This window comes from Lissotriton vulgaris, chromosome 10 (genome assembly GCF_964263255.1).
Source record: "Lissotriton vulgaris chromosome 10, aLisVul1.2, whole genome shotgun sequence".
NCBI lineage: Eukaryota > Metazoa > Chordata > Amphibia > Caudata > Salamandridae > Lissotriton > Lissotriton vulgaris.
Window position 1 is genome coordinate 978955272 of NC_141698.1, and position 21857 is coordinate 978977128.

The 21857-nt window shown below is 44.8% G+C and overlaps 1 protein-coding gene across 1 annotated transcript in view; it reads left to right on the forward strand.

Moving 5' to 3' along the window:
- VWDE (von Willebrand factor D and EGF domains) overlaps positions 1–21857 on the forward strand; it is a 395553-nt gene that overhangs the window by 132833 nt on the left and 240863 nt on the right. Inside the window, exons 4-5 of the mRNA XM_086941980.1 lie at positions 7515–7580; positions 13305–13576. Coding sequence (XP_086798106.1) covers positions 7515–7580; positions 13305–13576 — 338 coding nt within the window. The remainder of the gene's footprint in view (positions 1–7514; positions 7581–13304; positions 13577–21857) is intronic.

Genomic DNA, 21857 nt, shown 5'->3' on the forward strand with positions numbered 1-21857 from the left:
AAAACCTCAAAGACCATGACCCTAAATCAAATTTGGTGTTGGGAAATGGACTATAAGAAGCAGAGTTTGTGACCCCCAAAATCTGCCAAGCACCCAGACAAGCTGTGTGAGGAGGGACGCTCTGCAAGACTTCTGTCTATGACCAAGAATAGTGGCAAAGGCAAGCTAGTCTCCTTGCTCAGTGAGGGGACATCACCCAAGAAAGCTAAAACCATCCACCCTGGAGCCTGGAGTACCAGCCTGCTGGTGCGGGTAAGACTGTTGTCAGGCCTGTCTGCCCCAGGGGAGCTTGTCACTAATTTACTGTGATTGTTATTGACTTTAAATTAGAGTCAAATAGGACTCTTGAGGCTCTGACTACTAGTGGGGCATACCCTGGATGTTACCAATAGTGAATGGGGAATAACCATTATTACTAACCCGAGGAGGGAGTGGGACAGGGAATTGCCACTGAAATAAGAGCGTGACAACCTCAAGGGGGACTGTGCGATTCTTTGAGAATGTCGTATTTCTCCTTTATGCTGATAGGAGTTGAACATAAAATACTTATCTTGTTCCATAAAAGTGAATATTTGGATGCACAATGATTTATTGCTGCTGCTGTTTCATTTATAATCTTGCGACTGCTCGGACCACATTATCCTAAAAGTGAAGTGCAGAAAGGGTACTTGGCCCAGTTAATCCATAGTGTGTCTGGTCCAGTGACATCAGGAGTAAATGGCCTTAACCCTCCCCCCCCCCTGTTGTGCCCAGTAACCACTGCTTGCCCAGTGGCCCTCTGAAAGGGGTTCTGCCAAGCCCTGTAAACATCAATATCTTCTCCATTGACCAATATCTCAGAAAATACTTACAAGACTCTCAGGTATCACAATAAGTTAATTGTTAATTTGTTGGTATTTGGAGGGTTGCTTTGGTCTCCCTTTTTTGCAGCCAGTGTTCGTTCTCTATGCTCCTTTAGGAATTAGAAAATGCACTCCTTAAATATCTGAATCTGCTCTGGTGCTCCTTGGTAGATATGTATTGCTCTATTTTTAGGTCTGACACAAAGACACATTTAGCAAAAGCTAGAAGCATCAACACAAAAGATATATAGAGAGAGGCATTGCGTAGGCGAACTTAAGCCATTGGTTGCTTTAGTTCAGATCCTTTCAGCCATTACTTTTTAAAGTGCCAGTCATGGTGGATGGAGTAGTTCCTCTATACGCAAATATGGCAACTTCTTTGAGCACTAATTAAATAAACACAGGGAAAGTGAACTGTATCAAGTTCAACGCACATTTTACTGCTCCTCCCGCATGAAATACCTCTTCCTGTATCCATATCTTACAGCTAAACATGGTATTGAAAGTTTCATTGACTCCACCTCATCAGTGCAGCAGGAGAGCCTGGTCAACAAGTGGGTATAATAAACATTTATAAAGCGCCTGGTTACACCGGCTGGTGTCTCCCCTCGCTAGAAACCGCTACATGCAAGGCTAAGAAATGGCATGCGGAGCTCACATCTGATAGTACCAGGTTTTCAAGCCGTTCCGGAAGACCTTTTCAGATAATTCAGCTCTGAGTGAGGGAGGTAGTGTATTCCAATTTTTTGCTGCTAAATAGCCAAATGAGCGGGCACTCATTCTTGCCCTTTGACGTTTTGGGACTTTAAGCAGGTGGGCTCCTGTTGATCTCAGATGATGTGTAGGATTGTAGGGGGTCAGGAGATCATGCAGGTAGCTAGGTTATTTTCCCCTGTAGACTCCGATGACCGAAGCACAAGGTTTTAAAGAGGATTCCTTTGTCAATGGGCAGCCAGTGAAAGGTATCTAGGTTTTTCACCAAGGAGGCTCTTAGGTAAATTAAGAACTAGGTGTGCTGCTGCATTCTTAATGTGTTGTAGCCGCTGGAGACTTTTTTGTTTCTCCCAAGTTAAGGGCATTTCCATAGTCCAATTGCGATGTAACGAGGGTGTGGACTAGGGTTTATCCGGCTGAGATGGGAAGGATATCCAGAGTCTTGAACATTTTGAGGATTACAAATCATTTCCCCGTAACCTTCCTGGTGTTGGTCTCAAAGGATAGTTTCGAGTCAAGCCAAACTCCCAGGTTTTTAACTTTTTCTTTGGGAATGGGCATGGGTCCCAGCCTCTTGGGCTACCACGCTGAACTCCAGATGGAGGGGAACTTCTCCATGACCATAACCTCTGTTTTACTGCCATTTAATTTCAAGCAATTTCTTGACATCCAGGAAGCTAGGTCTTTTAGACAGGAGGAAAACCGGGTGGATCCCTCGTCTGAGTCTTGGGATAGAGTGACAACAAGCTGCATGTCATCCGCATGTGACACCATGGTGACATTGTGTTTTTCCACAATCTCCACCAGGGTTCCGATATAAATGTTGAAAAGGGTTGGGCTAAGAATTGAGCCCTGCGGGATCGCTTGTGGGAGAGGTATGTTTATTTGCATATGCGGGTGTTGTGCAAGTTGAAATAGGAATATAACAGCACTTTGAAGAGATAAGGTGCAGTGTGAATGTCCTTCCCCGATGGTCTGCAGCCCCTGTTATAGCATGTCAGTTACTTTAGATAAGAGTCTGAACAGTTCAGTTTCAAAGGTTTCCTGAAGTGCACATGGGTGAGTTTGGAGGATCTCAATGAGGGGTTCTGTGCATTTATCATTCTTGGGCCTTGCTTCATAATAATTCTTTTCCATGCTTCATGCATTTGAACGAGCATTGATGAATCAAGTTAGCAAACAATAAACAAAGGTGTCTGGCTAGGTTGCAGCATAAAGCCAGTCTCTGCAGGTTTTTAGGGCCATTTACCAGAAGGCTAATTGTTTGGGCTTCTATTATTTTGGAAAAATGTAGTGATTATTGATGAAGCATGGCTAGAATTTCTGACTTGTGATTAGTCATTTCTATGCCTTTTGTATGGCCTATTCCTACCTTATTGTGGTCTGCTAGGAGGGATGTAGATTCCTTGTTGTTGGTCCCTACCCACGAGCCACAGAGTTGCTACTTTGCCAATCGTGTTCTGCCCATAAAAGTAGATGGATTACTTTATTAGTTCTCTACCGGATAGACAAGTGACGTTAGATTATTATTACTGTACATATTCTTACATTTATTATTTTGTTCTTCTAGTTGAACCGTTTTGTTGCCTGTTTGTTGTGTGTTTGGAATATGGTATGTGGTAATGTGTCATTGGTTAATTCCTGTTTTTATTGGTCCTGGTATTGTGGTATTTTGCGTTTTTTGTTTCACTGTGCGATCAGATGTAGATGTGTAGTGTCTTATCTTTGTGGACTTGATCTACTCATCTTACTTCTATGATCTCCCAATAAACACTTTCTAGACTCTTACTTAGTCTATCCCCCCATTCTCCTTTTCAATCCAATAAACAAACTCACTTGTCCACCGCTCAAATTAACTCGGATTTCATTAACTAATTCACCACTAATCCTGTTGGGGTGCTGGAGTAGCGTGCTATTTTCCGAAAATCGATTTGACGCCTTGTTAGGGAGTAAGCGCTATATAAATACAATTACAATACATGCTGTGCCATCCTCCCAGTTTACTCCTTTGCACATCAACCCACCTCCCACCACCTTCGCACCCCACCTGCACAACGTCATCTTTCTTTCCTTCGAGACCGCAACCTTCCCTGAGAGCTGGAAACATGCCGAGATTAACGCCCTACTCAAACAGCCTAAGGCAGACCCAAGAGATCTCAAGAACTTCCGGCCCATCTCTCTGCTCCCCTTCCCAGCCAATGTCATCGAGAAAATTGTGAACAGACAGCTAACCTGATACCTCGAAGAAAACAGAATCCTGGACCCTTCCCAGTCAGGGTTCTGCAGCAACCACTGCACCGAGACTGCCCTCATCATCGCCATCGACGACATCAGGACCCTGCTCGACAACAGTGAGACCGCAGCACTCATCCTCCTAGACCTCTCTGCCGACTTCGACACTGTCTGCCACCGCACTCTACGCGCATGCCTCCACGTCGCAGGGATCCAAGACAAGGCTCTGGAATGGACCACCTCCTTTCTCTCCGGCAGAACGCAGAGTGTCCGCCTCCCCAATCCATTCCAAAGCCTCCAAGATCATCTTCTGCGTACCCCAGGGATCCTCCCTCAGCCCAAGACTGTTCAACATTTACATGGCCCCGCTCGCCCCAGTTGCCCGACTGCACAACCTCCACATAATCTCCTACGCCGACGACACTCAACTGATCCTCTCCCTCACCAAGGACCCCATCACCGCCAAAGCCAACCTTCACAAAGGAATGAAGGCCGTCGCCGACTGGATGAAGATCAGCCGTCTGAAGCTGAATACGGACAAGACGGAGGTCCTCATCCTCTGCTCCAACCCTTCAGCCTGGGACAACTCCTGGTGGCCGACGGCACTAGGGGCAGCCCGACACCCACTGACCACGCTCGCAACCTGGGAATCATCCTCCACTCAACGCTCTCAATGACCAAGCAAGTCAACGCTGTCTCCTCCTCCTGCTTCAACACCCTCCACATGCTCCACAAGCTCTACAAATGGATCCCAACAGATACAAGAAAGACAGTCACCCAGGCCCTCGTCAGCAGCAAACTACCACGGAAACGCCCTCTACGCGGTAGCCCCGACCAAGCTCATCAAACGAGTACAATGCATCCAAAACGCCTGGGCACCAACTGATCCTTGATGTTTAACGACACTTCCACATCACCCCCTACTTGAGAAACCTGTACTGGCTCCCCGTCAACAAGAGGATGTCCTTTAAGCTCCTCATCCACGCACACAAAGCAATCCACAAGACCGGCACACAGTCCCGTGCATTCGAAGAAAAAACACTTTCAGGAGATCCTTCTCCCACCTCGCCGCCAAGACAAGGAACACCTTCCACTGAGCATACGACAGACCCAAGACCTGCTGACCTTCAGGAGGATACTCAAGACCTGGCTGTTCGATCAGTAGCGGCCCCCCCTTCCCAGCACCTTGAGACCCTCGCAGGTATGTAGTGCGCTTTACAAATGATTGATTGATTGATTCTTAAAGTTGTTGCCCAGCCCAAGGACTTGCCTGTGGCTGCGACCCTCCTGGTATCGGTCCTTCGAAGTCTCTGCCTGGTCCGTGGCTTTCCTCTGGCTCCCTGCTGCAGGTTTTCTTAGGCATTTTCTGATTGTTGTTCTTTCTCAGGAGTTGGGGCTCCTTTGCTCTCTGCGATCCTCTTGTTGATGCGCTAACCTTCATGGTTGCTGATTCATCCAGTTGGGCTACTGACATGTCATCCTCGAGGACCAATGGACTTCAGTCGTATCCTCTATCGGGTTACCATCTGGCGTCCCTGTTTGAGAGTCCGGAGATGGCAACCACCGGACTGCAGTATGCAAACTACATAATGCTGATAAGCTGCAGAATAAAATGGTCCAGTGACTTTGCCCCATTTAACATGGTACTAAAGGCCTGATTTATATGTCAGTGGATAAGATTCTCCATCTCAAACTTGAGAGATAGGCTATCAGCCATATTACAAGTGCTATAGGACAAAATGCACTTATAATACATGGGATGCTGTCATTCTTGTATAAATTGCAGTCATTAAGGGCCGGATGTAGGTCGGTCGGTAACGGCCGAAAATCGGTATTTTCGGCCGTTACCGACCGAGATTCACAAAATGGTATGTAGGGCCACATATTTTACAGATTCGGTAAATTTACCGATCGGTAAATTTACCGAATCTGTAAAATACCGAATCGGTATTTTTACCGATTCGGTAACAATGAGATGTAGGTGGGACTCTTCTGAGTCCCACAAGCCTTACAGAATCGGTATTTTACCATGAAATCCAACTTCATGGTAAAATACCGATTACGGTGTCCATGCACATGTGTGCATGCACACCTGTGCCATATGACAGGCAGACCTGCCCTTAGGGCAGGTATGCCTGCCACATGGCCCCCGAATCTTTTTTGGGCGTGCTAGAGGGTGTCAAAGTGACACCCCCTGCACCCTTGTCAAAATCGGCATTTACCGATTCGGTAAATACCGACCGGTAATGCCCCATTCATTCCTATGGGCTTCAAAGCCCATAGGAATGAATGGGGCATTACCGGTCGGTATTTACCGAATCGGTAAATACAGATATTTACCGATTCGGTAAAAGGAACATCTGGATGTTCGTACATATCCACCCCTAAGATTTACCGATTTTTAATTACCGAATCGGTAGAATTCGGTAATTAAAATTCGGTAAATCTATTTTACCTACATCTGGGCCCAATTTCTTTAAAATCAGCAAATTGTGGTGCACCAAGTCCCTAATTATAAAGAACAAAAATACTAGAACTCGACTAACATAAGGTTATTTCATGTCAAGTTATGACATCACAATGCCTGATCCCAGAGTCTGAGCATAATTAAAGCAGCTGTTTAAAGCAAAACATGAAAGTGCTTTTCTTTCTTATGCTCTATTTTATTAGCTAACACTGACAAGTAGAGAGAATGTTTAGTTTTTTGCACTTCTTATATAGATAAAAACTTGACTCTTTCTGCATATTTTTACATCTTCCAATCTACTGCAGCCTTTTTTCAACTTTTTTTTTAAACTGACTTGTATTGAACTTCTTCTAATATCGGTTTGCAACAAATATTTAAGAAATTTCGGATGTGTTTACTTTTGCACTAGAGGTTTTATTTTTATTCTTCATGTGTGCAAACATGCTGGCTCTTTCATATGAAGGAGCTACCCACCAAGGTTCTAAGTGGTTTGTGGGAAAGGTGGTGATGTGGCCTTGTATTAAATGGATATAGTACCCCATGGCGTACATGATGAAGATTGCAAGTATGTATGCAGAATTTTATATAGCGCGAACTTGACCCGAATCGGGAATTAGAGCGCTTTACATAGCACCAGTTATGTTACATGAGGACACACATTCATTTTTGTTAGGCATGGGGAGATTAAGTGATTTGCCCAGAATCACAGGATGTTTGGCGTCGTTACCGAGACTCGAACCCAGATCCCCAGGTCCGAGGTCGAGCACCCTAGCCGTTAGGAGTTACATAACCTTATAAAGAAAGTCTTCAGCCTTGTTCCTCTATAGGGTTATTGAACTCCTTGGTGACTTGCAAAATTCTTATAATGTACTATGGGGGTAGTTTATGCCTTATGTAGTATCCCATCCACCAAAATATAAACTATGCCGTAAGTTTAGAATGTGACATTTTCATGCAATAATATGATTTTGCTTGGAATCTACTAATTTAAATTAAGAAGCCTTCTTTGAAAAGGGTGATAGGATCCATTTCTGCGTATGCCTAGAATACTGAATAAAAAGGTACTCATAAAGGGCTGCAGAAAAGATATGTGGTATGAAGTGATCAGCTGACATATGTATTTTTTACAGTTAGTAATTATCTGGTCAAAACCATATACCGTGCTGATGATTTATCCTCTCATTTCTACAGAGTGGCATGTTTATATTTGAAAGCTCTTTTATTCTGCTTATTACTTAATTCGAAATAACTGTTTACAGTTGTTCCTGAAACCAAATCGCCAACATGTGGCCCAGAAGAAGTTGAAGTCGGGGGAGCATGCATCAGTAAGTACATTTCTTGTATATATTCCTTAATTGGAAGTATAGTCTAAATGCGCACTGGTTTCTTCGGAGCAAAGCTGATCAGGCACTGCTACTCAAAGACCTCTACAATTTCAAAACAAGCTCTGAACAGCACATTATTTTGGATTTTGAATAGTGAAAAGGTTTTCTCATGTTTTACTGAGACCGATCCCTGTTGCAGTATGGTGATCAGCAGTGCAAGCTTCTCTCTCCCACAGAACAGGTGCAGCCCCGGCAGCAGCAGGGAAAGGTGTTCACGAACACAACTGGTGCAAATACTGTCTCAGTAGAGTGGGCTTTCTCACACGAAGAAGATACATCAAGAAAGTCAGTATATGCAGTCACAATGCAAGCATCGGACACAAACACCCAACAGGTACACTGCAGTAATACCTGTGTTCCGCACCACGTGACTCAGGAGATTCGGGCAGTGGAGTTTCCTCCACTAAGACAGAGGAGCGTTGTCCCACTGAACAAAACTAAAAATAACATATTAACTCTTGTTATTATCATGTTATTTTGCCTATAGCTGTCAGTGGCTCACGGGTGGGGCGGGCAGGGCTGGCCAGAGCAGGAGATGAGTGCTGTGCACTCCCAAGGCGCGCATTAATTGTTTGCACGGCCGTCGTGGGCCAAAAAGTTCATGCGCTCTTTGCATGTTCCACCAGGCTGCATTACACATCCTGGTCAGGAACATGAACATGCACAGGCTCCCTGTTCCAGTCTGAGCTCCAATCCAAGGCACTCAGACCAATCTCAACGCTGCATTGCAACATTGTGTTTGGTTCAGGGTAGCCTATCTGATGGGTGCATTCTGTTGCCGGGAGTCTGCAGGAAGTTGACGGAGGACACAGGAGAGGTGGTAGCCGGACAGCCGGTGGTTCCAGGTTAGTTTTTTTGTGCTCTTTTTTGGGGGGGAGGTGGGGGGTCTGTCTTTTGGCCCCAACCACCAGGGACCAAAAGCAACTGCTATTGGATGGGATTCCTTTAGACCTGGGGAATGGGAGATTCATCCCATCATCCCTGCATCTCAGATCATCTTACTAATTCCAAGATTGTTTATCCTAGGCCTGAGCGGTGAACTTCGCTCCGTTTGCAGAGTTTGCTGCACTCTCGCAGAGTGCAGAAAACTCCGCTTCGCGGTGTGCAGCAGAGTTTTTTCCCCGCTCGAGATCGCGAATGGTAAGTTCTTCGCAAGCACGAGCTGCCGTTCGGGGGACAATTTCTACCCGAGATGCAGGAATACCAGCACAAACTGCAATTCGCACAGCACTCTGCCACTCGTGGAGCTTCACAACATTTTTTTGTAACTTTGCGGAGTTCCCCATAGCTAAACTCAGCGAACTACGCCCAGGCCTAGATTATCCCCAGGTGCACATGTATTTTTTATAAAACACAGAATCCCAAGAGTTCCTTTGCCAAAATCACACAAATATGCAACACAGAAAGGGATGATTTTCCTTGCACCACACATGCATATTTTATTATTATTGAAATCCCTGTGATTCCCCTTTCATCAGGAAGGGAGCTCACAACTCAGGAAAATTAGTTATTGGGAACATCAATGCTCCTTGAGGCCCCATGGGCTTGTTTAATCCCTGGAATATCCCCATGCCTCCAATGCCCAGCAAGACACATTCCTAGCAGGCTTCGCTCCAAGACAAACAAAACACCAATGCAATGGTTGCACTTTCACAATTTTGCCCAGGGCCGACACTGTCTTCTCAACCCCCCCAATATGACACAGCCAGGCTGTAACCAAGGGCCAGTTCCAGCAAGTTGCATTGCAGTGAGAAGGCTAGCAATTGGACAATTCAGACGGGGAAGAGAAAACTCCTCTGTCAATGTGGCCCGTTTTATCTTCCTTTGGTGGTTTTACTCCTTTGCCCCCTTTCCATGAGGAGTTGCTCAAGGTGACCATGAGGTTGCCTTCTGTGAACTCCCTTTATAAGGTTTAAATTAAAGGACCGGAGGTAATGTGGATAGCACATTCCAGACTTGGAAGAAAGGAGGGCAGATGAAACAAGCATAGTATAGTTAATACAGAGAAGAAGCACTAAAGCAAATATTGTGGCCAGGTTACTATTTATTGTTTATGTAAAAACATTTAAAAAGAGCAGTTACTGGTTACTTGTACAAAAATAGTAAAATACAGCGGTTCTAATTGCCAGAGCTAATTATAACTTACATCCCTGCAATGCACTGCACTGCTTATGACTTAACATATGACATTACTCATGACATGGTCAGTGGCATCACTGACATTTCAAATAACATCACTGATACCATCATCTAGTGATTGGGAGTGTTTTCTAAAGGTTTGAGTGTCAAACATATATACTAACATACTGAAAAAGTTAAATTAGTATACTTTGTCTACTACTAAGTGATTAAACTTCTAACATATATTATGGGGGTGGCTGTGTGACTGTCTGTATCTGTGAGTGAGTGCGTGTCTGATTGGCTGTATGGGTGTGAATGAGGGAGTGTATAAGTGGGTATGTGAGTCTGGGTGAGTGGGTGGCTGTATTGGTGAGTGTGTTGAAGTGTGGGAGGCTGTATCGGTCAGTGGCTGGGTATATGAGTGGTTATTTGGGTCTGTGAGTGGGTATTTAATTAAGTGGGTTGGTGTGTGTTTGGCTGCATTTGTAAGTGTGTGTGTGTGAATATTTGTGTGAATGGGTATGTGTAATTGTGTGGACTTGTGAGTGGATGTCTCAGCTTATGAAATATTGATGTATTGATAACCTTTATGGTTTTATACGCTGAATCCGAATGAAGTTGAAATTGATTGATTGATTGATGTTGGGAATGATCACCAAATGAGCCACATCACAAACTGTACAGTCACAGGAGGTCACAACCTCATTAACTTTTTTGGGGGCAGGGGGCATTTTGCAATCCTGTGCAAACACAGGGATTAAGGGCCTCAACAGACTGGAGATGTCAATGCCTCTATGTTTCTATTCCATAGAAGAGATTTTTTTTTAAAAACCAAATCAGCCATTTTTCTTAAAGGCACATGGGATGCTTTAATACGCTTTGATTTGGAAAATGTTTACCAACCCAAGATGGGTTGCACATCATTGCACACAGTACTGTGACGTATAAATTGGACGTGGCAATCACTTTCACTCTCCCTCTTTATTTATGAGTCAGCATGCACTGATATAAACCTGTTTCAGGTTGGAAAGAAGCTTCTGACTCTTGAAAATGGGTTTGAGCATTGTACCTGTGATGCTGCTGTCCACAAGGCCAGTCCTTACTTACCAAGTCCAGTCACCCTGGTAACATTGTTTCTTAGGTCTAAAATGCAATCAGCGTGACCTCTGGCCCCGTATTACATACCACCCGCTACACAATGATTGGTTAAGTTTCAGGTCTCAGTAATCGCATTCTTGGATAATGCTGCAGTGCACTCCCTGCTAGCAGAAATTGTTTAGATAAAATCATTTCTTAGTAAATGGTCTCAAACTCTGACTCAGTCGTCTTAGGCCCTTCCTTCTGCAGAGAATGCCTCTGACTTAACACACAATGGAAGCAAGAGATGAAGATTCAACTACAGACTGATTTTGCTCTGATCTGATTTTGGACAGTACAGCTAGGACACCATTGCAGTTTTATGGTAGGCCCTTTGAGGTGAGGACTTATGGGTTTGACTCTGCCAGTGGGATAGGGTATTTTTCTCTTTGCTGCACCAGGTTGAGTCCACTGTGAGACTCTTCTGCCAGTGAGCAGACATAGCACAAGCCAAATGGATCATATTAACAGCACCATATAATTATTCTATAAACCTCTTTCACTGGAGCATACAGCCATGTGGGAAGCATGATTTCCTGTCACAAAGCCACTGATGTGCTCAAAGGAAATATGCAATTTACTGTTGATATCTTTGAAGTGGAGCTTAACAGACAGTGTAAGCTGTCTGGTTGCGACAGACTTACTGTGACTTTACCAGCACCTACTGCCCGCCCATTGCTTGCAGTTTGCTAAGTTTACTGTCACTGTCACTTATTTGTTCGGTTTCTATTGAATGGCTTTCCTTGTTTCAGCCTGCCCTTGTTTTTGTCCCTTCTATGAAGCACAACCTTTTTACCATCGGTTTGATTGGCTGACTACTCTGCTTCCTCTGCTCGCTTTTAGGAAACAATTTTTTTCTTTTCCTTTAATTAGTGCATGAGAGTGCATGTATTTTTCACTGTCTCCCCGCTCTCCATGTTTCTCTCTTTCACACATGTTCTTTCCCTCTTGTTAATCCTTCCTGCACCCACCGTAATGCTTCCCCCAGCCGCTTTACTTCACTCCCACCACCTCCCCAATTTGCTCATACAACCCGGTCTGCAATAATTATTCTAAGCGTTTTCGCGCTACATTTTGAATCAGTGCTTTTGTGCTACTTTTCTTTCCTCCATCTCGGATTCATAAATAGTAAGAACACCTGTGTCCTTTTGTGGGTTGCGTATGTGTATTAAAACATGTGCACATCTAAAAAATAAATTGCCAGTCTCATCATCACGTCCTTTTTTTTTTTTTTGCAATGCTACACAGCAGCCGTGGATGCTGTATATGCAGCATGGCTAGAAAACATTAGCAAAGTCAATGGTCTTATAGATTCTTATAGATGAGCGCTATTGGGTATCACAGTGCTTATTCAGATCTGGATTGACAGTGCAGCGGTATGAAATGAGCATTATTACCAGGTCTATAAAACATACATAGAGTGGGTTGTCTCACCGCAAAGTAGTATCAAACACTCTCTTCATGCTCCCTACTACTTGGTGTATCATTCTGCCTTCCATTAAGTGCTTCCATTGAAATTCACATAGGACTAATTTACAGCCATTACGCAGTTTGCCACATTCAAATACTAATCTCCTACATACATTCTATACAGAAAACATTCCTTATCTGCTACTTTTTATTTGAGCATTTGCAAAACCAACAGGGCCGATTTTAATGTGATGAGCAGCATTTGGGCATGGAGCGCATGTAAGAAGCATTGAAAAACGATGTTTACATGCGTTCGCACATTAAGCCAAGCCAATATGCTTTGCTACCACTTGTTCATGCATGTTGTTAGTCACTGTTCAGTAAAATGCTGAGCGTTAAATACAAAACAATAGATGGAGCAGATGCATTCTCTGCTTTCTATGTCACGATTGGTCTTGTTGCATGTGATGCTTCCCCCATCACGCTTATGAGTTAGATGGAATGACATTGCTAGAAGCTTGTGTCAGTTTTTTAGAAATAAAGTCACTGCAACTCTTCCTTTTGCTGCAAAAATGTACAGTACATTGATTGCCACATGAAAAACATCAACACATGCTTGTCCGTAAATGTGGAAGTTAATTCTGTATTGACTAAATGGATATAGTAATAACAGGGAAATGTTGCCAAGCTTGAATGTCACGACTTTGTATAGTTTAAACTTCTAACTAAGGTTAAATGTATTTTCCCTGTTATTCCAAGGACATCTGTGTAGTATTTCACTAGAATTGGATTAAAGGGGGTGGTGTTGTGATCTAGAAACACTCCTTTCAACAAATATAGACAATCAAACTGTTATCTCAAATGATTGCAGTGAAAAAACCAGGTCTCCGGGCATGATGTGTATTCTCTGTTCTGCCTTCTGTAATGCATCATTCTTAGCATTTCAATTGTTGCATCCACTCCACCAAAATACTAAAATCATGCTTGTCTTACCAGATAAGTATTCAGCAGCGCTGACATCATTACCACCAGCTTCTTCACAAGCACCACCACCACCGCGGACCCCTGAAATTGTGGCCGAGTTGTCTCGAACGAACATTTACCTCAAGTGCTTCTTTGAAGCCGCCTCTACAAACAGCTCGATGGGGTTCGTCGTGACCTGGTCCAGACTCTCTGAAGGCCTCAAAGAGGAGGTTCGGCAAGAGACGACCGTGCAGGCATTCTCCCTTATAGAACTGGACGGCATTAACCTCCGGCTTGGAGACCAGGTGAGTTTCAAAATATTCTTTCCTACATGGAGAGAGAGATTCAAAGTAATGATCTGCTTTTGTCCTTTATTTCACATTTAATTTTAAAAGGATGAATGCATTGGGAAAGCCAGTCATTTTGGTCTCAGTACAATGCGTCACCAAGACAAACATAAGATGTACCACAAACACAACGGCGGCGCAAGCATCACTTTCATAAATAAAAGTGCAGCATAGTGTGAAGCAATGCAGGAGTAGGACTGGGCGGAGTTCCTCAAGCAGTGGAGTACATTACATTGCGCCATTCGCACTGATTTTTAGAGCTGGGTCTCAGTCCCTCACTGGAAAATAAGCGTGAACAGCACCTTGCGCAGCGCAAAAGCGCGCTGCTTCTTTCTCCCGCTCGAGTAGATTTTCTACTTGAGCGGCAGCTTTCTCAACACAAACTAATGTTTTTTCAACGCGAGCAGTCGCAACTATTCGCGACCAACTGCATTGAGAAATCTCGCTGGGAGGTGGTTTAGCGTTTGATTTTCCTTAAGGAAAAAGCTCCACTTTGTGTGTTGCGTTGAGTACGGAAAACTCTGTCAACTCTCTGAACGTTGCGGAGTTCACCACCCAGGCCTATGCAGGAGTCCTTATCTACACAAACCTGCTATTGAATAGCAAGTAGCAGCACAAACTCCACTTCCACACACAGAACATGCACAGCAGGTCAGGAGGAGTTCAAACTTCTCTCACATGCAGTGCAAACTTCCCTTGCAGAAATGTCATGTTAAGTCACATATCCAGCTCACACCCAGGCAAGATAGTGAACACTTCTCACAGAGGCATTCAAGAAAACTCAGTGCTTACACAGATTACATTTATTTGGTTCAATCTGATTGAAGATCAATTGGTTCTTAATAGCCTGGGTTAAACATGCACACAAATGCATATATGCCTGAAGGCATGCACGTGCACAATTTGTAAAGGATGGACAAAAGGGCGCAGAGCAGGTTGAGCATTGGAAGCAGGAGAGCATGCTTTCATCAAATGTATTACATGAGTAAACATTCTTTCCAAAGAACTGTTTCAGAATAGGCATAGCATGTGCAGGCCTCACTCTTAGACTGATATCAGGATGATTACAGGGCTCAGCTCTCACAGAGAAAGCCTACTTGATAACATCATGGCTATTTGTGCTGGTTTCGGTGGCATCTTATTTTAGAAACTCTATTTTGTAAGTGGAACTTTGGTGAAACATATCCCTTGAGCAAATTTAAACATTCTGCCTAATTAGGCAACCAAGGCTATGAAGTAGATCTTCCTACAGTGTTTTCGGGTGTGGGCTTGACAGAGCACCTGTCTAAGCAGACTTGTTTCTAAAGTTCAAACTGTGGGTTTTGAGCCCACTACTTTTAATCATAGGCTTTTTAGGTCAAGCTTACAGTGCATGCGCTGTCTGCTGTGAGGCATATTGTGGCTTACCAAGAACATAGGGGGTCTTTCGAACAGGCCCATTTGTTACCATTGGTTGACTTTTCTTGTCATGTTCATTTACCTGCTTCTTATTTGTATATCACCTTGTCAATCTTGTGTTCATCGATCCCATGGAGCATCGCCTTTTTACAATCTATTTGAATGGCAAGCATGGCAGCTTCCTCTGCTTGATTTTCAAGCACTACTTTTTAGGTCGAGTGAAACTCGGACCTATTGTTGTCAACCCCAAAAATTCCTTTCCTAGGATTTTGGACAGTGCACGAGAGGCACGTGACTCCTTGTGGACGAGCATGCCCAGCCCTCCCACTGCCAGCAGCATTTCTCCACGGCCGCCAGGCCACATCAAAGGCTTCCCCAGCGTGCGCTCGGCCGGCCTCTGGTATTTCTCCTCCCCTAATTATTCACTTCACTTTGGCAGAGCTTCAAAGGGATCTGCTTCACACTTCACGGCCGCCGTGACTCACATTTCTCCTTCCTTCGTTCCTGCCACCTCTCCCCGCCCCCGCCGTCACTTATTCACGGCCACATATGTTCTAATAGAGACGTTAATTATATCACCTACGAAAGCCGTTTAAAAACTTCTGAAGTCTGTCTTAAAAAATATGGTATAGAGAAATAAATTGTTTATTATATTATTTCAGTGTGTGGTCAGGCCTTTCCGATGCTGCTAAGAGCCGCTGTCGCACGCAAACACCCCATTTTAAGGGACAAGCTTTGATTATCAGCAAACTGATGTATTTAACCTTTGATGACATTCTTCCTCTCCGAAGCGACTACAAACACTTCTGACTTGGCTTTATGCTCGTTCACAAAACATTTTGCGGGGAAAGAATGCATTTGAGCCTCATTCCAATGCGGGCTTTTTTCCCTCACTCCCATTCACACATTCTCTCTTTCCGTGGCCCCCTCCCTCTCGCACAATGCGCCGCCTATTTGCTTCCAGGACTCGCTAAAGCTCCAATTAGGAGATCAAAGGGACGCGGGGAAGAGCTGATAACAGACCTTATCGTTAAGTGTGCAGAGAGTTGATCGTTAGGCATTTCCCTCAGACAGGATTGTGCCGGCCCCAGAGCTACTTTAATATTTCAGCCATTCCTTTCGAATTCATGGTGCAGTTTATTTATTTTACTTTCATCAGCCCACTCCATATAAGTGTGTGTGTTTTTTTTCTACTTAGTCTCCTCTTGATTGCACTCTCCCTGCCTCCTCTGGCTCCTTCATGCAGCCTTACCCACCCAACCCCAACCCCCGCCAACCATCCCCACAACCCTTCCATCCACCTCCCCAGCTGTCCGTCCTGCTCCCTCCCTCCCCACCTTCCTCAGCGCGGCCTGTTGTGCACATGAGGTAAAGAACAAAATAAGTGCTATGACTGGGGTCAACGCTAGCTGCGTCTTCGTTTTTTTCATTATTAGTTCTTTCGACCATGTGCACTGTAGGGGGCAGCAGGTTAACTTTTTTTGTTGCACCTCCAACAGTCTACTTTGGCCTGCCAGCATGATTTACTACCCAGGAGATCCAGTCACACAGGTACAGCACATGGATGGTTGGCTAAAGCTCCTCTTTCTCGGTCTATCGATCATCACAAGCTCCTCTCTGTCTCCTGCATCGCCACAAGTCTTGCGATATCATTCGCTGAACATAACTTAGACGTTTGGATACTGTGCGATCTCGCAATGTGCCTGATACCTGATCTTACTGACTCACTCTGCCCCACACCACTCTGGTTTCGCAGTGCCTTTCAGTTGCGTGACCGTGGGCAGGATGCCCTGGAGCTGATGACCTTGCACACGTCAGCAGTTTTGATGCGCACCCTGCTTCGCTTTCAGGGGCCTCCGTCCTATTATCTAGTTCCCTAGTGTGTCTCGTAGCCCTCGACTGTGATTCATACCTGAACCTTTTAATTATTCATTGTTCCTTCTGCGTATCTTGATTTTAATCAGCCCTGTCTTGTGAGCATCACAGTGTCACTGATTCAGCACTTCTTTTAAAGAGGAGACCAACTCTTAAATAGACGCAGGCACTAAATTACAGCTGCCACTTAAAATTCGATTTCCTCTGCAGAATTCTAGGTATTAAGTGAACACAGAGCCTGAACCTGCCTTGAAGAGTAAGCTGGTTGCCTCTCTTTCGCCTTTTGATTATTTTAAAAATTAATCCATAGCAGATTTTAAACAAACTTCCAAGTCCATGTCCAGGCCAAGCAGTAATGTTTTTAGTTGTTGTTTGCCCACTAAAATGTTGCTTTAGGTTGTGTGGTGCACTGGCTTGTACACGTGCACGTTTCCCTCTTGGTGTACAAATCTTGAGGCTTTCTCGAGGCTATAAATTAAATTGGAATTACTCGTATGTTATTGTTTTTTTCTTAAAAGAGAAAAATTTCCTAATGTGAAATACTGCAAACCGTGAACGGCCTGTTCATTTAAATAAGCATTAAAATATTAGTACCCCACGTTGGTTTTTGAACGCCTATTTCTAACAGTGAAAGCATGCTGAAACTTGAGAGGTAATTTTAATGTGTGCGTATCATCAGCTTTCAAGCACAGGCAATTCAATATTTATGTGAGTTTAGAAACCATAAGATAACAACATGTGTTTGTCACGTAACACATTTATACTTTCTCACTAGGCAGGGTCACGTATCTGTCTGGGGAAATCTATATTTTTAAAGTTTTTCACTGGTATAAACAAATTCGGCAACAAAAACAAAGCCGGAGGCATGGTTAGCAGTGTTTGCTGCATCCAGCTGGGATGTGGTTTGTGGCTGAGTGAAGGTGTGTGTGCTCTGCATGCAGAGAAGATGTGTTTGTCATTGGCAGGTACATTTGGGGCCCATTCTCTCCTCATTCACCCGCCCACATTCCACATTTGCCGCACATTCTTCCCAGCATGCATCTGTCCTCGTTCCACAGTACCAATATGTGGCCCAGAGGCAGCAAGGCCTATCCTAAAAGTGTTGAGCAAAGCACTTAGAAACCAAAGTCATCGGTGACGCCTGGCTTTTTAGCCTATAGCAACTTGCATTCCCGGATTTCCAGGCCCTGCCTTCTCTCCTCTCTCTCCTATCTCTCTCTCTTTACCTTCCCCCTGCTCTTTTTTTATCCCTCTCCCCATCTCCCCCTCTGCCTGCTCTCCTCTCTCCCTCCCTCCCCTCTCTCTCCCCTCCGTCCTTCGCTCTCGTCCTCCCCCTCTCTTATTACCCTCCCTTTACCCTCTCTCCTTTCCCTCTCTCCCTTTCCCTCACTTCCCTCTCCCTTTCCCTTTCCCTCTCTTCTCTATCCTCTCTCCCCGTCTCCGTCTCTCTCTCCTCTCTTTACCCTCTCCCTCCTCTCCTTTTTCTCCTTCTCCCCATGTCCCACTCAGCACCACCACAGCACCAATCAGCACCACCACAGCATCACTCAGCACCACCACAGCATCACTCCGCACCAGCTCAGCACCACCACAGCACCACTCAGCACCACCACAGCACCACTTAGTGCCACCACAGAACCACCACAGCACCACACAGCACCACCTCAGCACCACCACAGCATCACTCAGCAACACTACAGCATCACTCAGCAACACTACAGCATCACTCCGCACCACCCCAGCATCACTCAGCACCACTCAGCATCACCACATCATCACTCAGCATCACCCCAGCATCACTCAGCACCACCACAGCACCACTCAGCATCACCACATCATCACTCACGCTACCCCAGCATCACTCAGCACCACCACATTATCACTCAGCGCCACCACTTTATCACTCAGCGCCACCACATTATCACTCAGTGCCACAACAGCACCACTCAGCACCACCACAGCACCACTCAGCACCACAACATTATCACTCAGCACCACCACATCACCACTCAGCACCACCACTCAGCACCACCACAGCATCACTCAGCACCACCACATTATCACTCAGCACCACTCTGCACCCCCACAGCACCACTCTGCACCACAACAGCACCACTCTGCACCACCACAGCACCACTCTGCACCACCACAGCACCACTCTGCACCACCACAGCACCACCACAGCATCATTCAGCGCAACCCCAGGTTATAGTTGTCACATTTGCGAAAGTTATAACTATTGGCATTGTAAACGACAAAGCTATTAATTGAGCTATTTTCAAAACCAACACAAATAATAAAATGGTCATTTACAAGACCAATCGCTCAAACTTTCCTAATGCGAGACCTATTGCATTGCAAATGCTTGTTTACTCTTGCAGTCATCCAATACAAAGCTTGTGGTTTTAAGCCATCTCTCTAGTGTATGTCTCATTTCATGTTCCTCTTTTTTTGCCCGACTGTTTCTCCATGCCCTCCTCCTCCTCCTTGCACTTGCCCGTGTGTTTCTCCCCATTGCTTCCCCACACTCGCAGCTTCCATGTACTTTCTCCAACCCCATGTTGCTTTTTCTTCCACCCTACACCTTGTTGCTTAATCGTCCCCTCCAGTCCGCCCCATTGCTCTTCTGTTTTCTCCCATGTTGCGTTGGCACTCCTCCCACCCTCCCCCATGTTACTTCGCTATTAGCCTCCCACTTTTTCCTGTGTTGCTTCACTGTTACCCCACTCCGATGTTGCTTCTGTTTACCTGTCCACCTGCTAAAGAAACACATTTGTTTATTTGATTTTATTTTTAAACGCCGATCCACCTCAGATCGGTAATGAAAGGAAAGAAAAGCCCCGAGTCATTTTTTAGTTGTGCATGCCTAAAAAATGCACAAGCTGCTGCATCAAAGACTTTTTTTTAACGTTCGCTACGCTGCACAACATACTCTGCAGTGTACCTTAAATCCATTGGCAAAGTCAATCTGTCACAAAGTCAAGATTTAATGGCTTTGCCAATGCTTGTTTGCCCAGTCTCTTTCAGCTACTGACTTGTGATTTTACCAATCACATTTTGGCTCTGCCCAGAAGAGTGTTCTCTCTTACCTAATGCTATTTGCTATATGATCTTCCTGCCTCGACTGTAGTGCTTGCATTGCAATGCAAGAAGGACTATTTTACAACTCCCTACACACTGTGTTGGCTTCTCTTCACTAGCTTCAGCACACATTAACCCTTGTTCATGCCTTTCTTTGCATTCAATAACACATTACTCCCAGATATGTGTTTCCTGAATAGGCCCGGCATGTTTCGGGGCACACACTGATTTGATTCATAATTGTTTGTAAAATAGTGGTTTTGTAGCATGAATACTTTTCTGGATTTACATGCTGTGCATTATTTAGCCATCTAGTGTTTAGGTCCGGAATCGTTCTTTTTTGTTTCTTTTTCCTTTTTTGTTGTTGTTGTGGGCATCATCACCCACCATTTGGTGGTATGTCAATCCCATATGTGATGTCAGAAGGCACCCAGGAAGTGGTTGTGCGTAGTCGTCACAATCTTCAGATTCTTTTTTTTGTGCCATTGGGTCTCGAAGTACAACAGAGGAACTCTGAAGTTTTTGTGAAAAAAAACTGAGAAAGTTAAGAAGATCAACCAAATTCCTGAAGACAGCGGGAAAAATGACAAGACAAGAGAATCCTCCTTTATGCTGATGGGGACCCCATCACTAACAAATACATGGTCAGTGAATGAAGAAAGGAGAGGCAGGTAAGGGTTACAGAGAATACCCCTTTTAAGTTCTGTCCCAACTACCACCACAAGTTTGCCAAGAGAGACCCCCACGAGGTCTGCAACTTTTTTGTCCTGAAAGACTACACAGAAGAAGAGAGGCATGTGCCAAGTATGTACCCAGGACTCTCAAGGTACATTGTTAATAAAGGCTAGATAACGACACCATGGGCAGAACTTAGAAGATGCAGGTATCACTCAAACACCTTCGCTTATCCAGTGACGAGGAGGAATATGTTGAGGAGGCCAAAACAACTCATGGAGAAAGATTCGGGTGCCTAGATATATGCATCCGACACTGAAAAGAGGCAAGCGGCAAAAAGGCAGCAAAGGACACCAAAAAAAAGAAGCCGAACATGACTAAACTGCCAAAAGGCTTAGACATTCAGTCCTCAGACAGTAAGCCCCAAAACACATACTCTGCTTTGAAGCACTCGCCGACCGAAGGTCAGCCGAAACAAAAAGAGCGACACGTATTCCTACCAAGGGATACTGATGGAGGCAAAACAGTCAATGCCCTCAACACAACCATCCTTTTGAGCAGGAGCAAGAGACAAAGGCAAAGTTTGGGGGACAGTGGACCCATCTATGTCGAAAAAGAGACAGACATCAATGCTCAAACCTGAACAAAAACCACTCGAGGTTGAGTGCAAGAAGAGAAGGCTGAAGGCCGAAATGTCTGCCCTCCTGCAGAAGAAGAATGAGTTTGACAACTCCTTAAGGGAATTCATTATTCCCATGACGCCTCTGACGGCCACTGAAGTCGAAGACAACCAGTCTGAGATGGAGGCGCTGGCAACACCCAGATCCTTATGAAGGGGAACAAGAAGAGTTCTACAAACTTGAGGAGCTTGAAGACACAACAGCGTTTGGTGGCCAGAACCAGTTCAAGGACGCATGGATCACTCTCAATTCTGCATTTCCAGAGGAGGGGGTGCGACAGCTATCCTTCAAGATTATCTCCAGACAACCTATCCCTTTAGAACAGCCTCGTCAAGAGGGCTGCAGAGACATATGGGGTACAACTAGAGTAGAAAAAAAGGAGACTAATATTTCATCCTTGAAACATTAATGCCCTCACATTAGGGAACCCTTTATCCACCCATGCTCCCTAGCATCTAGGACCAAGGTCAGGAGGCCTTCCATGAACCTTCCACTTCAAGCACTGTCACACCAAGAGTGGGGAAAAAAAG